Source organism: Psittacula echo (assembly GCF_963264785.1).
Source record: "Psittacula echo genome assembly, chromosome: 8".
Taxonomy (NCBI): domain Eukaryota; kingdom Metazoa; phylum Chordata; class Aves; order Psittaciformes; family Psittacidae; genus Psittacula; species Psittacula echo.
Window position 1 is genome coordinate 9,918,763 of NC_137744.1, and position 14,760 is coordinate 9,933,522.

At 47.2% G+C, this 14,760-nt stretch overlaps 2 protein-coding genes across 2 annotated transcripts; both read left to right on the plus strand.

The window, feature by feature from the left end:
* Positions 1 to 38: 38 nt before the first annotated feature.
* TRMT2B (tRNA methyltransferase 2 homolog B) lies at positions 39 to 6,911 on the plus strand. The gene is made up of 12 exons (XM_080624919.1): positions 39 to 477; positions 1,795 to 1,849; positions 2,451 to 2,570; positions 2,984 to 3,083; positions 3,519 to 3,589; positions 4,021 to 4,167; positions 4,317 to 4,411; positions 4,924 to 5,138; positions 5,267 to 5,368; positions 5,550 to 5,669; positions 6,448 to 6,547; positions 6,643 to 6,911. Exons 1-12 carry the CDS (start codon positions 227 to 229, stop codon positions 6,767 to 6,769), a joined length of 1,503 nt encoding a protein of 500 aa, XP_080481045.1. The 5' UTR covers positions 39 to 226; the 3' UTR covers positions 6,770 to 6,911.
* A 1,988-nt stretch (positions 6,912 to 8,899) lies between these two features.
* On the plus strand, positions 8,900 to 12,156 carry TMEM35A (transmembrane protein 35A; the record flags this gene model as incomplete). Its single annotated transcript, XM_080625098.1, has 2 exons — positions 8,900 to 9,024; positions 11,770 to 12,156. Exons 1-2 carry the CDS (start codon positions 8,905 to 8,907, stop codon positions 12,154 to 12,156), a joined length of 507 nt encoding a protein of 168 aa, XP_080481224.1. The 5' UTR covers positions 8,900 to 8,904.
* Between the last annotated feature and the right edge of the window lie 2,604 nt (positions 12,157 to 14,760).

Below are 14,760 nucleotides of genomic sequence, written 5' to 3' on the forward strand. Positions count from 1 at the left end.
GGAAGGCCCCGCCTCTCCTGCCGCTGTCCGACCGGGCAGCGTAGCGCGGTGTTCCCGGCTGCGGTCATCGCGGCCCGGGAAGGAAGCAGCGATTTCGCCTCCTGCTGCAGGCACCGTCCGGCTGCAGTGGGTGAAGTATAAGCACAGGCGGGCCGTGGGTGGCTTTAAACCGAGTGGTTTCATTCTCGGAGCGGAGCACGGCGCTTTCCTCAACCCGTCTCCAGGGATGAAGCTGATGTGCCCAACGGGCTGGCGGTGGCCTCGCTGTGCTGCTGGCAACGGTGCAGCCGCTCTGCGCCCCACCATGGCTCTGTCCTGTGCGCTGAGGATGCGGCACCGGCACCCTGTAAGCGCTCTCCTGAGCAGCCTGCCTGGCTGGGACCGCAGCTTGCCGGCACAGAAGGCAGCAGCACAGCGGAAGGAGAAGGGAAAGGGCGGTGAGGGCCGCAGCCTGCCCCATTCCTCCTGGGAGGAGAGGTAGGGCTTTACCAAAATGCGTGCTTCCAAAGCACAAAGCACCTGAAGTGGTTCGAGTAGTGGGCTGGGGGTTTCATCTCCAGCCAGCGCTCTCCAGGAGGAATGGAAGAGCCAGGGCTCAGCTGGCTTCCCTGGAGCTTGGCCTGGGGATGGGAATAACAGAAACCACAAATAAAAAGGTCTAAGAGGAAAGGGTCAGGAGCAGAGCGGTTGTCGTACTGGCAAGCAAAAAGTAATAATCCATTTGATTTGCAGCTCTGTGCCTGAAAATAGTTGGGTTCTTCGGAAGCAGCTCCAAGAATTCCAGTAAGCAGCAGCAGCAGTTTATCCAGCTGTGGTGTTGAGGCTGCCAGTGACGGGCTTTGTGTGTTTGCAGTTGGTGATAGTTACAGCTTGGATCGTATCCACTTCACCCCTTTCTCTGTTGGAGTTTGGTTTTGGTTTATTTTTAGATTAGCTTTCCTGTGCTTTGTTCATGCTCACCCTGCCTCAGGTACAAGTAGCTCCAGGTTCTGAGGTTTATCTCTGAACTGTCAAGGTATGATTGGCCCGGTCAGTGAGAGTGAGCAGCCTGTCACACAAAAACTGTGCATTTTACTCTGGTGGAATTAATCCAGTACAGCATTAGCAAATAGAAAAGGTGCAGTAGTGACTGGAAGTGTGAGCAGGTACATGATGCAGGATGGATGCACCGAGTGATGGGAGAAGCATCTTGCTTCTTTAGGAGAAAACTCCAGGGATATGGGACTTGGGTTGTCCTCAGAGCAGCAATGGATTGGCAAAGCCTCTGATTCAGTGGGAGAAAGCAATAGACCCCATCTGAAGCTACAATACATTATCTGTCTATCTATCTATCTATCTATTTTATTTTTCCCTTTTCTGCCTGCACTTTGGTTTGATTTTTTTCCTCATTTGAATAATCATTCTCCTGGCTTTACCATCCTGGAATCACATCTCACCCAGGGCTTGGCAGGGTCTCTCTGGGTCCCTGTGCAGGGGAAACACTGTTCCTGGCCCTGTCCTCTAAAGGAAGATCAAAAAGATGCCTGGGTTACCCAGGCATCACTGATCAATCTGTCAGAGGCTCAGCCTGTCCTCTGGAGAGCTGGTCATTGTGGTTCCTGGGTCACTCTTCCAGCCACAAGTGTGCTGCGCTGGGAAGGTGCCATGAAAAGGGAGTTTCAGTGTTCACAGCCAGCTTTGGTAGAAAGCCTGTACCAGAAGGGTCCTGCCCATGAAGCAGTTGGTGAGGATGTTATGCTATAAGGGTGAGGAGGTGCGTAGCTCTCAGCACTACTGTGATGTTGTGCTTTCCAGGTTAGCAAACGCAGTGACTCCACTGTGGAGATTTCCTTATCAAGAGCAGCTGCAGGTAAGATGTATGTGGACTTTCTTCTGTTGTGTTGCCCCAGTTGTCCTTACTATCCCTCTTGAGCAGCATCCCCAAGCATCTTAGTTGCTTAATGATGTAAACTCTTCAGACACTGTCTACTGGTGCTTTAATTCTTCATGAATGAAATGTGGAATGAATTAAATGAAATTAAAATTATTTTTTATAATTAAATTACAATGAATTTTAATTTTTTTTTAAATTGGAATGAATTGAATTAAATTAACTAAATTAAATATGTTCAAGGCTAGAACTGTGAGATCCCATGTGGGGGGGTGCGTGTGGTCACCAACAGCACAGAAGATGGGTACTCACACAGTGATCCTGCCCAGCTGGTTCACTGGGGCTTCAGGCTGGACCAAGTTCTCCAGTGTCTGTGGTCCCAGTGCTTTGAGACCACAGACACAGGATTTCTCTCTCTCCGTTGCTCCAAGCAGCTGCGGTGATGAGAAAGGCAGAGCTCCTCTGGGGCTGTGTCCTACTTGCAGTATTCCCTGCTGTTGGCCTTCCCAGAGGTGGGTGATGGGCTGCCCACTGCTGTGTGGTCCTGTGAGAGTGTTTCTGGCTTAGGACTCCTCTGCAGGTGAAGTATGAAAGCCAGAGGAAGATTTTGCAGACGCTGGCATCTTGTCTTGAGGACCTGGGCATAGACACACAGCAACCTGGTGGACTCTGCTGTCCTCTCCAGCCTATAGTGCCATCGGTGAGTGTCCCAAGGGAATGCTGTTCCCTCTGAGCCACTAACAGTCTCTCACTCAAATCCCAGAGTGTCTCATGGTGGGGATTACTTGGTTGCAGATAATGTGTCTGTGGCAGTCCTTGGTAGCTTCTACTTTGCAGCCTGTGACTGCTGGAGAGTGAACAAGCCCAGTGATTATGAACCCTTTTTTGTGCCCAAGCCTTCCCTGATAAAGCTGTTACCATTCTGTCCCATAGAGCAATTCCTGCTTCCCAAGGGGAAGTACTGGGGGTCTCATGCACAAACTCTTTCTGCATTTTGCACATTCATGTGGATCTTCCCGTGTTGCCAACAGAACAGCCAGGCTGGGGTTTGGCTTCCCTCCGTTACTTTTCCTTTTAATCCAGGGCTTTTCTGTTCCTTCTTTCCTCCCCCAGCCTGTCATTAATGGCTACCGAAACAAATCTACTTTCTCTGTGAACCGAGGACCAGATGGGAACCCCAAAACCGTGGGGCTCTATGTGGGAACCGGCAAAGGTCAGTGGAGGACAAGGAGCTGGGTAGAAAACTACTGGTGTGGGTTAAGGCAAGGCTTTGCTGTGACAGCCCCCATCCGAGTTAGAAGCCTGAATCCTGGCAATGCCAACAGAAACACCACCAAGTCCAAGGAAACAACGGAAAACCTCAGTTCATTAGCTTCTTAAGAAACACCAGCCTTTAATGTGCTAAACAGAGCAGTAAGGGTGACAGCTGTGGTAGCAGCCCCTCCAGGATTTAGGGTTGTTATTCTCAATTATGCTGTTCCCGTGTTTTTGCCGTGTTCCAGGAGTCTGTGCTGAGCAGGGAGAGAGCATGGAGGGATGTGCACCTGTCCATAGGCAGCAGAGCAATGTTGGAGCATTTGGGATGTCTGAGGCAGTGCTTTATGTGCCCTGAAACGAAACGACTAAATACCTCTCTGTCTCTCTCCAGCAAGAAATATTGTCTGTGTGAAAGCCAACCACATGGAGAACATACCCCTAAAACACAAACAAGTAGCCCAGGTAAATAAATGAGTCATGTTTGTTCCTGGACTGTGGAATAGGACTGCTATAACTTTTAGATGGGAGAACATTGTCATTTTAGTTACACTGTGTTGTCAAGTCCAGTTTCATGTTTTGGGAAGTTTCAGGGCTGACTGTGATTGATGGATAAAAAAGCCTGTGTGTTAATGTTGCAGCTTCTAAACTATCCCAAAGAATGAAGTTAATCAAGTGACAATTAATTTGTGTCAATCTATTGAAGTATGTAAGAATCACAAATTGAAATTAAGTTCCAAGAACTTGGAAAGAGCTTTCACTGAGCATGTTGAAATCAAACAGTAAAAGTCAGATGATACTGGTGGAATGACCACACATTTGGGGTGCACAGAGTTATGCTAAGACCAGGGCATTTGTCTTCACTCTACTACAAGTGCTCTTTCCCTCCTGCTCAGTGCTACGAGGACTTCATCCGCCGCTCCCCCCTGGACTCCTGCCTCCTCTTCCACAAAGGTGGCCACTGGCGGGAGCTCGTGGTGCGCACCACCAGCTACGGTCACACCATGGCTATCATCACCTTCCACCCGCAGGACCTGGGCCAAGTGAGTACATGGAGGACAGGGCCACGGCAAGAGGCACATGAGCTGGGTGATGGCCCCTGGCTGACCTGAGCTTGCTGGGTGTATTGCTGGGGAGAGGTGTCTAATTGGATTACCCAAACAGCCAGCTTGTCCTTTCTGGCTGCTGACAGGAGGCGCTGGCTACTCAGAAATCATTACTTAAGGAATTCTTCACGTGTGGACCTGGAGCAATGTGTGCCTTGACTTCACTCTATTTCCAAGAGAGGTATATGTCTTGACATGGGAAAAAAGTGGAAAGAAAACCACCTCCTTTTTCTCCTCCATCTCTAATCAAATTCAAATTCTACCAGTCCAGGGACTGCTTGAAGACAATGACAAACGTTTGGCTGCCTTTTGTAGATGTGGTTTTAAGATAGCCACGTGTTTTGTTTTTCCAGACCTGAAATATTTGAATACACTCTGTGGCCCTACCTCATGGGAGTTACGAGCCTTGAGTTTACTCCCAAGACAGTGAATCACATTAGCAGCAAAGCTGGGGAATAGACCCTAGGTCTGCTGTCTTCTGCAAAGTCATTTTGATTTTTTTGATGAATTACAGGCAGTGCAAATTACAGATCCCTTACCAAAAAAACAGAATTCTTTGGTCCTCTTGAAAGGCTCACTTGAAATAAAAGTGTAGGGGGAGACCCATCCTCCCCTGCACATGAACACCCTGGGAATGGGAATGAACTGCTTCTCTGCTGCCTTCTAACAGCTGGTTCTTGTGTGCTCTGCTAGCACCATGACACGCTGCTCCCACGAGCAGGCCCCCTTCCAGCTCCTTCACGGAGAGCCACACATCTTTGAAGAAGTGCTCGGCCTCAAGTTTCGCATCTCTCCGGATGCCTTCTTTCAAGTAAACACGGCTGGAGCAGAAGCTCTGTACCAGGCAGTCGGGGAGCTGGGTCAGGTTGGTGGGGACACCATCCTCCTGGATATCTGCTGTGGAACGGGTGAGCAGTGGCTGTGTGAGCCTGGCTCCCAGGGCTGGCTCTTTGCGTGCGAGAAATATTCTCCACTATCTAAAGGCTTGTTTCTTCAGCATGGATATATGGAATATTTTTGTGTCCCTTGTTTCTAGGTGCAATAGGTCTCTCTCTAGCTCGCCAAGTGTCTAAGATTATTGGTATTGAGGTGGTGGAGAAGGCAATAGAGGATGCCAGGTGGAATGCAGCATTCAATGGTGAGTTCAAACTTGCCATGGCAGAGAGTTTCGAGCTAACTGCTGAAAAACTGGAAGCAGAGCTGAGCAGAGGGATGCTGACAAGTCACCTCCACGCAGCAAAAGGTGGTGCTTCGTGTTATACCTGATGTCTGGTGAGACTGGCTCTGCTCAGTTCGTGCGGTTGCTTTCTGCTTCACAGGAATTTCAAACTGTGAGTTTCACAGTGGAAAGGCAGAGGCCGTGTTACCACAACTCCTGTCATCGTGGGAGGATGCCCGACCCGTTGTTGCTGTGGTGAACCCGTCCCGGGCTGGGCTCCGTAAGAGAATATGCTATTTATTTTCACCTTGAAAGCAGGGAATTTTGAACAAGCTCCGTGAGACCTCTTACACCGGCCCCAGACCCCCTGCTTAGTCTCTAGTTTCTTACCTTGGTACTGACAGCAGCTAAAATCCCATGGTCTGCTGTTTCCAGTGCCTTTGTCATGCTTTCTCTTTAAAGCAGACAGCTCTAATATTTTCCCCATCTTTCATGGCTTCTCAGAATCATTTAGGAGAGAAGGAGCCTCTGAAGGCCTGTGTGCAATCTCCCAACTAAAGCAAGGCCAATTTCAGAGTTGTATATGGTTGCACAGGGCTATGGAGCACAGTTGAGGTTTGAATGTGTCCAAGGGTGGATACTCTCTCCTGAATTTTTTTTCCCTAATACTCCTTACATTTCCCCTTACTGCAGTGCATCTGTTGCCTCTCATCCTCTTCTCATGCCTCTCTGAAAAGGTTGTAGTTCTATCTTCTCTCTAATCCCCCATGAAGCCACTGAAGATAGCAAACGGATCCCTGCTCACCTTCTGTTCCCCAGGCTGAATAACCCCAGCCCTTAAACACTCCTTGTGCATCCTGTGCCCCAGCCCTCTAACCGTTTTAGTCATCTCCGCTGGACTTGCTTCAGTGCCTACTAGGAAGTCCCAAGCTGGTCCTGGTGTAGTCTCACAAGCGTGTGTGACGTGCAGTTGTGTGATGCTTCCTGTGCAATAATTCTTTCTGGAGAGCTCATTGGTGGTGGAGGGTCACTGGAAAGCACGGTATCTGTTTTCCCAGATTACAGGGTTGTGCGAGCCATCCGAAACTGCAGGTCCATCCGAAGGCTGCTCTACATCTCCTGCAAGCCAGAGGGTGAAGCCATGAGGAACTTTACTGAGTGAGCACCCTCCTCTCCTCTTTTCTTCCATGGACTTAGTGACAGAAGTAGACTTCTGCTACTGGTCTAAAGGATGCTCTCTTTGCTTTTCACAGGTTGTGCTGCCCACCTGACCCAGGGAAGAAACTGTTAGGAGACCCATTTACCCCCACGTTGGCTATACCTTTTGATATGTTTCCTCATACTGTTCATTGTGAGCTGGTGCTGCTGCTAACCCGCTGACAAGGACATAGGCATGCCAGCTCTGAGAGCTTGGGAAGCAACCTCCTGCAGTCCTGAAGACTGGAGTCTACACAGTGATGGATTTTAACTTATTTTCTTGACATTTGTGTTTAAAAAATAAATATTTTTGCTCTTGCTCTTACTTTGGGTTGCCTAACACTGTTCTATAAGGAAACACTCAGATTTCTGGGATGAAAAGGTTCTCTGTAGCATTTCATCACCCTTCTCTCCTCTCCAAACCTCTTCATGGGATGCTGGTTAAAGCAGCCTGTAAAATACGCTCCCCCTGCTATTGTGGGTTTTCACCATCAGCATGTGAATACGGAACACTAAAATCCACTGTACTTTCGAGTACTCCATGCCATTAGTTCTCTGCCTGCTTCAAGGATTTTTCAGGTGTTTTTCAAGCTGATAGTGAATTTGCAATGAATAAACAGTAGGAACTAGAAACCCTCATGTTTCACTGGGAAAATGTTGACTTTTGGGGTCAGGGGAATATTTCCTGTATAAACTTCCAAACCCAATACTGAATCACTGTCAGTCATGTGGATATGTTGGAGGCAATGGGGAAGATTTGTCTATAAAATGAAGAGAGAACAGGTTTCAGCATGTCCCATCCTCGCTGTTCTCTGCTAATGCTTGTTGATAATCTAAATATGCAGTGTCCTGTGGAAATGTCAGCAGCAACAAGTTATTTTCTCATCAGGTTGCTCTGCAATAGCCAATTCAGAAATCTGCTGTGTTTTGTATCTGCCCTGCCATGCTCACTGACTGGCAAGCTGTGATCCTTGTTCAGCTCTTCAAAAGATGGAGTTGGTACAACCTGGAGATAGGTCTGAGTGAGCAGTTCCCTTGTGTTCATGAACTCCATGCTGTTTACAGGGCTCCTTTTATTCTTCTGATTTTTACTTTTGTGTTATATTGAAGTTACCTTTTGGTTTATCCTGGTCATCTGCACCAGAGCAGAATGCTTACCTGCAGTGAGGCTGTTAAATTTGACTCTTTGATCCAGAACAGGAGTTCCCTGTCTGATTTGGCTGAATCAAGGCTGATAAACTTCCAAGGAAACAGAGAGCTGCCTCTGTTTTTCAGACTCTAACTCCAGTCCTAAGCAACCGTGAGCTTGGAATAGTGACAACAACCACTACATCTCGAGCCATGGGAGCTTAAAATACATGGGTTTAGGACCTGAGACTTACTACAGTAGAAAGGGGAGATGATGGGGGGATTCCTGCCAGGCATAGGAAGTGTCACTCTTGTGTTATCCCACGAGAATTTTGCACGCTGTTACAGCCTTTTGTTTTCAGTTAATAGCAAGGGATAGAGTTTTCCAGAAGTTGTTTTGTATCATTACACCCTGGCTTCTCACTGTGAGATCTGAATGGATTTCTGCTTAGCCTGGATATGGTTTTGTCAAAAGGAAATTTGTTGCAAATTAGAGGGGGAGAGATAATGACTTTTAATCAGAAAGTTAACAGAGGATCAGGAAACCTTTCCAGTACTCTCTGGTGAGCTGAACACACAGGACACTTTTTATCTGCAGTGGGAAGGGCACAGTGGCCTCACTCTTTTGGGTATCAGGTTTCAGGACAGCCACAGGGACAAGGCATCTTTTTTTGCTTATCTGGGGGCAAATACACAGCCATAAACCCCCATATCGCTTAATAAATTAGTGCCTGAGCACCTGAAACTGAAAGCTGCCTATGTCCACGGGACCTCCAATCACTCTTCACAAGCAGGTTGCTCCCATGCCTTCTGCTAACACATCCTTGTTTTCCCAGGAGTGAGCAACTGTGCTATGCATTGTGCATTCTGCATCCCTAGAACTGGCTCAGTTTCGGCTTCCTGTGTGTAATGTATGGAACGTTCAAAGAAACAGAGGATGACTTCATGGTAGGAGCGGTGGGAATGCTGATCGCTTGGCAGGTGCTAGAGCTGCCTGGCTCTGCCTGCGTGGCTGTGGGGCATTAGGACCCGGAGGTTGCTGAGCGGAGGAGGCTGAATCCCCCTCCCGCTGACATCCTGCTGCCTCTGCAGCTTTATTCCTCATCTCCTTCAATGGTGGCTGACAGCCTCCCGCTCGCGCGGGCAGCCACAGCGAGAAGGCCTCGCTAGGACTGGTTCCCAGCGCCTCCATGGCATCCCCCAGGACCATCACCATAGTCGCTCTCTCGGTGGCCCTGGGGCTCTTCTTCGTCTTTATGGGGACCATCAAACTGACCCCTCGGCTCAGCAGAGATGCCTACAATGAGATGGTGAGTACGGCAGTGGCAGCATGGAGGGAGAAACACGGGGGCTGTCTTCCCCTCAATCCTGTGGCAGAAACAATGTTTGCACTAGGATATACTGAGGATGACTGCTCTGGGACACTGAGCGATGGGTGGAGAGGGAAGAAGCTTATCTGTCTCTCTGTTTGATGGACGCAAACACAAGTAATACGCACTGCCATGGATATCCTGGCAGCTCTCGAAGGGCTCTGAGTGTATCCATGGGGAAACCTCTTGTGGAGGGGAGGGAAGGAGGACAGGGTAGCACAGCACACCAATGCCTGCAAAATATGAGGATGTAAGGGTCTCTGAAAAGCAAGGTCTGTAGGAGTGCCAGATATGCAGCAGGCAGGTATAGCTGGTCCTTGGGGGAATACCTACCCCTGGACTGAGGGTAGGAAAAGCAGATGCCTGCTTTGGCAGCCAGACTGTCATGCTCAAAACTCCGTGCTTTAAAGCAAGGATAATGACACTGACCGTCCCTACCTCACCAGGCTGAGCAGGGATTAATTCATGCCTGTGAAATGCTTTGAGATTCTTAGCTGGCAGAAGAAGATACTATTAATAGTCACCTTATCATTAGCTTGGGAAATAAGCCTCTCCTCCTTCTGCCTAATGGAAAGGGGTGAGGGGAGGATGGAGAAGTCACTGTGTGCATTTCCCAGCTGGTGAGCAAGTGCCGCTCATCCCTGCCCAGGGCCAACCCTGCTGCAGAGCTTTGCTGACTGCAAGCTGCAGGCAGGCAGCTGCCACATCCTGCTGCCTTGTCCATGTTTGTTTACGCTCCTGCTGGCCCCTGTCACATTCATTGCAGTGGCTGAAAAGCACTGGTATAATTTTTGTGCCCCTTAAAAATACAGCGCTGGAAGTTTCCAGCACATTCTGTTCTCTCCCCTTGCTCCACCTGCCCAGCTGCTTTTGCTTAGCTCTCAAGTAACATCTGAATCGCAGTGCCTCATCTGCAGCCCAGCACAGGGATCTCACAGAGGGGCATCATCAAGAAGAGACTCAGGAGCAAGAAACAGAGATGAAATGCCCAGGAAACAAAGCTATTAAGCTTCTGGTACATAAGGGACAGAAAACAGCAGTGAGCCTTTGCATTGCAAAATCCTTGCTCTGTAAAATATTTCACTTCCCTATCCCTTTCTGCTTTACCAAGAGTCAGGCCTACAGTTAGGAATGATCTCCATTTTTAGAAAGACAACACAGAGGCACTGGATGTTATACAGTCGTTCTTCTGTCATTCTTAATAGCTCATATTGTAACACGTTCACGGCTCATTAGGCTTTCATGCTTTTGCTATGCTGCATACCAGGGTGGTCTGTCAGGTTAATGGAGACAGTGAAAACCTGGTCTTGCCCATCAATAAGCATGGCTTCTTGCCCCAGGCAAATAAGAGAACCTCTGTTATCTACCTGCAACACCAAACTTGAAGCTTTTCATTCAGCGAAAACCAGACACACTAGTTTGTCTATTAAAATACTTCAAATACCAGAGTACTCTAGGACATGCTGATAGTGCATTTCTTTAAAGAGCTGTATCTTTCACAACTGTACTGTGCTCTGAGGAGAGATTTTATCCACTGATGGTTTAAAATCCATCCTTATTAATGAATTAACTTGGAGTAACTGTGTCATGAGATCTTCAATTATTTGGTAGCAAAAATGATGATGCTGTGTATTTTTGAAGTGCCAGCTCCTCTTAGGAGAAAGCAGAAAAATTTACAGAGAAGTAGGGAAGTTCTGTGTGCCTCTAGTGCAGGTTTCCAAAACCACATGGAAGTAAATCTACAATGTGATTAGTGCCTGTGGGAGCTGAACAGCTCTGTACCCGAGATTTGGCTTCCGTTTCCCTCTCCCTGATTAGAAAGCAGAGAGCACAGTGGCAAGAGTATCCACAGGGAAGTATACTCAAGTGTAAGTGGAAATAATTTCACTGTCTCAATAGCGAGGAGCTTTATTAAAATATATAAAAAAGGAAATAATTGAAAAAGAAGAGAAACAAACAAACCCAATAAGCCCACAAGCACCTAATGTTCAAATGCAAGAACTTAAATGTGTGTAAGGACAGAGGCTGTTTCTTCTCTGAAACAATAAGACAGCCATGTAAGGAGGCTGTCTTCCAACTTACACTGCTTCTAAACCCAGCATAAACCAGGAAGAAGAGGATATCACAGGTCAGTTTGCTTTCATCTGAGGAAAGAAAGGATCACAAAGCACAAAATAGGGTTGTTAGATCTCAGCTTTCATGTATAGTCCCATGCTAAGATTGTACTGTCCCTAAACACTAGGATATTGTAAGTTGCTGTGAGGTAGAAAGAGACTTCTCTTTTTCCTTGATGTCCCTTGGCTTTGCAGGGACTAGGTGTGTTATTCACTTAGGGACTAGCTACTCCTGGAGAGTGGTACTTCTTTTTTTAACAACATGGTTCTGCATTGCTAATTCCAGCAATAGTAACTTCAGATTTCAGGAGAGGGTACACCTGGCCTGGTCCTAGCTCCAGACATGGGTGTTAGGCTGCAGTACTGTTTTCTAGCAAGGAGGCAGCAACTTATAAAGGGGGAATTGCAAGCTGATGGTATTAATATCCCCCCAACAGAAGCTTTAGGGGTACAGAGAGTGATGTATGAAGTAATCTTTAGGTTATACTATACAGCAATCTATTTAAATGGAATTCACCTTTGCCTTTACTTTCTCACATTGTGGTGTTCTACTCTTACTGCTTGATTTCAGAAACGAGCATACAAAAGCTATGTGCGGGCCCTCCCCATGCTGAAGAAGATGGGAGTCAGCTCCATCCTCCTCCGCAAGAGCATTGGTGCCCTAGAAGTGGCATGTGGCATTGTCATGACACTGGTGCCTGGCCGTCCCAAAGATGTGGCCAACTTTCTCCTCCTTCTCCTTGTGCTGGCTGTGCTCTTTTTCCACCAGCTAGTGGGGGACCCACTCAAGCGTTATGCCCATGCTCTAGTCTTTGGGATCCTGCTTACCTGTCGCCTGTTGATTGCCCGCCAGCCAGAGGAGCAGCCACCAGAAAAGAGGATCCTGTCAGTGAATGGGGATGAACAGCCACTCATCAGTGAAGCAGCTCCTGAGAAAGGCAAAATGAAGGTATCCTAGTTGAGTGCATGTGAGAAATACGGACCCTCGAGGCAGCTCTCTCCTGAAAATCACCCAGAGAAAAATTGTTTTTTATTTACCTATTTATATTTTTTTGTCTGTCTAAATAAAGTTGCACTTGGGGTCTGAGAGACACGTGGTATGTCTACACTGTAGTCTTGCTTTTGCAATGTAGATAAACACAAGCTAGCTTTCACTGGGATAGCTTGGAGGCAGTGAACAGCCTGGCTGAAGTATGCTGGCCTCAGCAGAAGCTGCAAAACCAGCCTGAGAGCATAGGCAAAGACTTGGACAGGTAATCATGCTAGCTTGACACTGCTGCACTGGGAAGAACACACCTTTCGTAACAGCTGAAACCTGGCCTGGAAGCACTTCTGCTACATGGCAGGCTCAGCAACAGCAGCTGGGTAGAACATAATCAGGGTGACCCTGTGCTGGCTTGTGTAGCCCCATCCACAAATCTGTTTCCTTCTCCATAGTCAAGGGGAGAAAGAACCTTACCAAGCATAAAAGTGCTGTTGTTGTGTTTGAGAGAGGGATCCCTTAGCCGCTGCTTCCTCTGTGCCCGGTCCTTTCTTTGGACATCTAGGGAAAGCATGGGATGCACTATTTACGTCTTTCTCAACTTCCACACTTTGCAGAGGCTCTAAAACTGGGACAGTGGCCTGATAAAAGTCATTTTTTGCCCACTTCACACAAGGAAATGGCACCTCTTTACCCTTCTTGGCAGAAAGTAAGGATCCCTGGTGAGGGGATGGGGAGCAGAACTGCTCAATGAACTCAAAAGATCTGTCTGCTGTTGGCAAATAGCATCCTGCTCCCTATTTTCTTGCAAGAACAAGATTCCTTTCTCCACAGCTACTGCAGCTTTATGGAATTGTTGGTTATTGCTGATAGATGAGGGTCTGAACATGTCCAGGTACCTCGCTGTTCATCCCATGTAGCTTTGGTGAGCTGGGGGAAGTCCTCTCACCAGAGCCTGAATCCCTGTGTATCTGAAACCTTAGAGAGTGTCATAAGAAGCATGTGTTACCTCTGAGACTGTTCTTGATGTTTGTCTGGTTTTAGTTTTTCCTTGTTTTCTTAATTCCTCACAAAAATAAACTTTTTGAAATATGGAGAAAAATGTCCTGGCAAAAAACATACCTATTTTTTTCCCAAGAGACACATTTGAAAGTATTTTTCCTGTGCTCAAACATTGCCCCTAAAATGGGCAGAATTGTATCAGGGGATTTCAGGGGAAGACAAGGTGATGCAGGATCAAAGCCATCTGAGTATTACTGGGCTTTACATTAATAACCACAGGCATTTAAAACAAACGCTTGATGATGAAACAGTGTCAGATAAATTTCTGCTTCAGTACAATGTGTCAGCAAGAAAAGATATTAAAACTCCAGAAAAACGTATTATGTCTCTATAAGAATTAATGATGGATGTTCATATACAGTATATCCAGTTTCCTTCTAGTTTGCTGCTGAAACAGCTGTAATCCCAAATATATGTGTATTTTATATATATGCTGAAAAATCTTCCTCCTAGAGCCCCTAAGAGTGACTATTTCTCTCTTACCAGATATGCACCCTGCACAAAGGACACTATGAACAGGCCACCTTTCTTAGATAATCTCTCACCTTTACAGACTACCTCAAGGCCATCCCAAATGTATACAGGATTTACTTTCCAAAATGCATTTAATCTACCATGCCCTGGCTGAAGTTATTAATCACTTTTTAATTCAAAAGCAAGTATCACCCACTCAACCCCCACCATGATGTGTTTTCCTACTCAAAGTACTCAACTTTTGAGTTGAATTGAGGTGAATTGTTACAGCCTTTTGGCCAGCTGCCCCTGATACATGCATCTAACTCTGCTACAAGTGTTTGTGTTTGCCTTTTGTAACATTCCTCAGTGAGACCTGTATAGATGCCGCAATAACAAATGTAAGAGTATTCCACATAGCAAAACTTATCCTTGCAAAAACATCAGACTGTAAGTTAATTCTGGAGAACATTCCCCTTTTCACATTTGCAGCAGTATAAATTACTGACCTGCAGTAGTGACCACACGATCTTTATTAGGGAGGAATACAAAACCCGTCTGGGTACAGTTAACAAGAATTCTCTGTTTATCTATATTGGGTTGACCTCCATCACCGTCCCCCAGCATCGGCAAACTATTTGTGGAAGCATCTTTGCTTGCTCGAGGTGATAAGGCACCAAGAACCGATTCAGTTCCTTTGTAAGACAACGACGCCCACTTACTCTTTTTATCCCCAAGCCCATTATTGCAGGGGGTTGGTCTGGATTACCTTTGTGGGTCCCTTCCAGCCCGAATTCTATGATCCAGTCCTTTCAGTCTCACCCCATTACTGAGGACAGGCACCTCCTAGCGCCATGCTTTCCCACTGCAGCGTGATAAGGGGCAAGATCTAACAGAAGAGGGGTGCCTGTCCTGCAGCCTACCTCAGGGCTCCCCAAAACTGCTGACCCACCCGCAGGACTTGCCCAACATCTCCACCCGCTGTTAAAAACGGGACAAAAAGAACCATCACATCCCATCAACCCTCTCACAACTCCAATAACTTCGCGCTCCAATACCCCCCCC

Bases quoted from the DNA above. Each gene is read 5' to 3' on its own strand.
- TRMT2B (XM_080624919.1), top strand. From the start codon at position 227: ATGAAGCTGATGTGCCCAACGGGCTGGCGGTGGCCTCGCTGTGCTGCT. The intron at 478-1,794 runs GTAGGGCTTTAC...TGTGCTTTCCAG, and splicing joins CATTCCTCCTGGGAGGAGAG to GTTAGCAAACGCAGTGACTC. The intron at 5,369-5,549 runs GTGAGTTCAAAC...TCTGCTTCACAG, and splicing joins GTGGAATGCAGCATTCAATG to GAATTTCAAACTGTGAGTTT.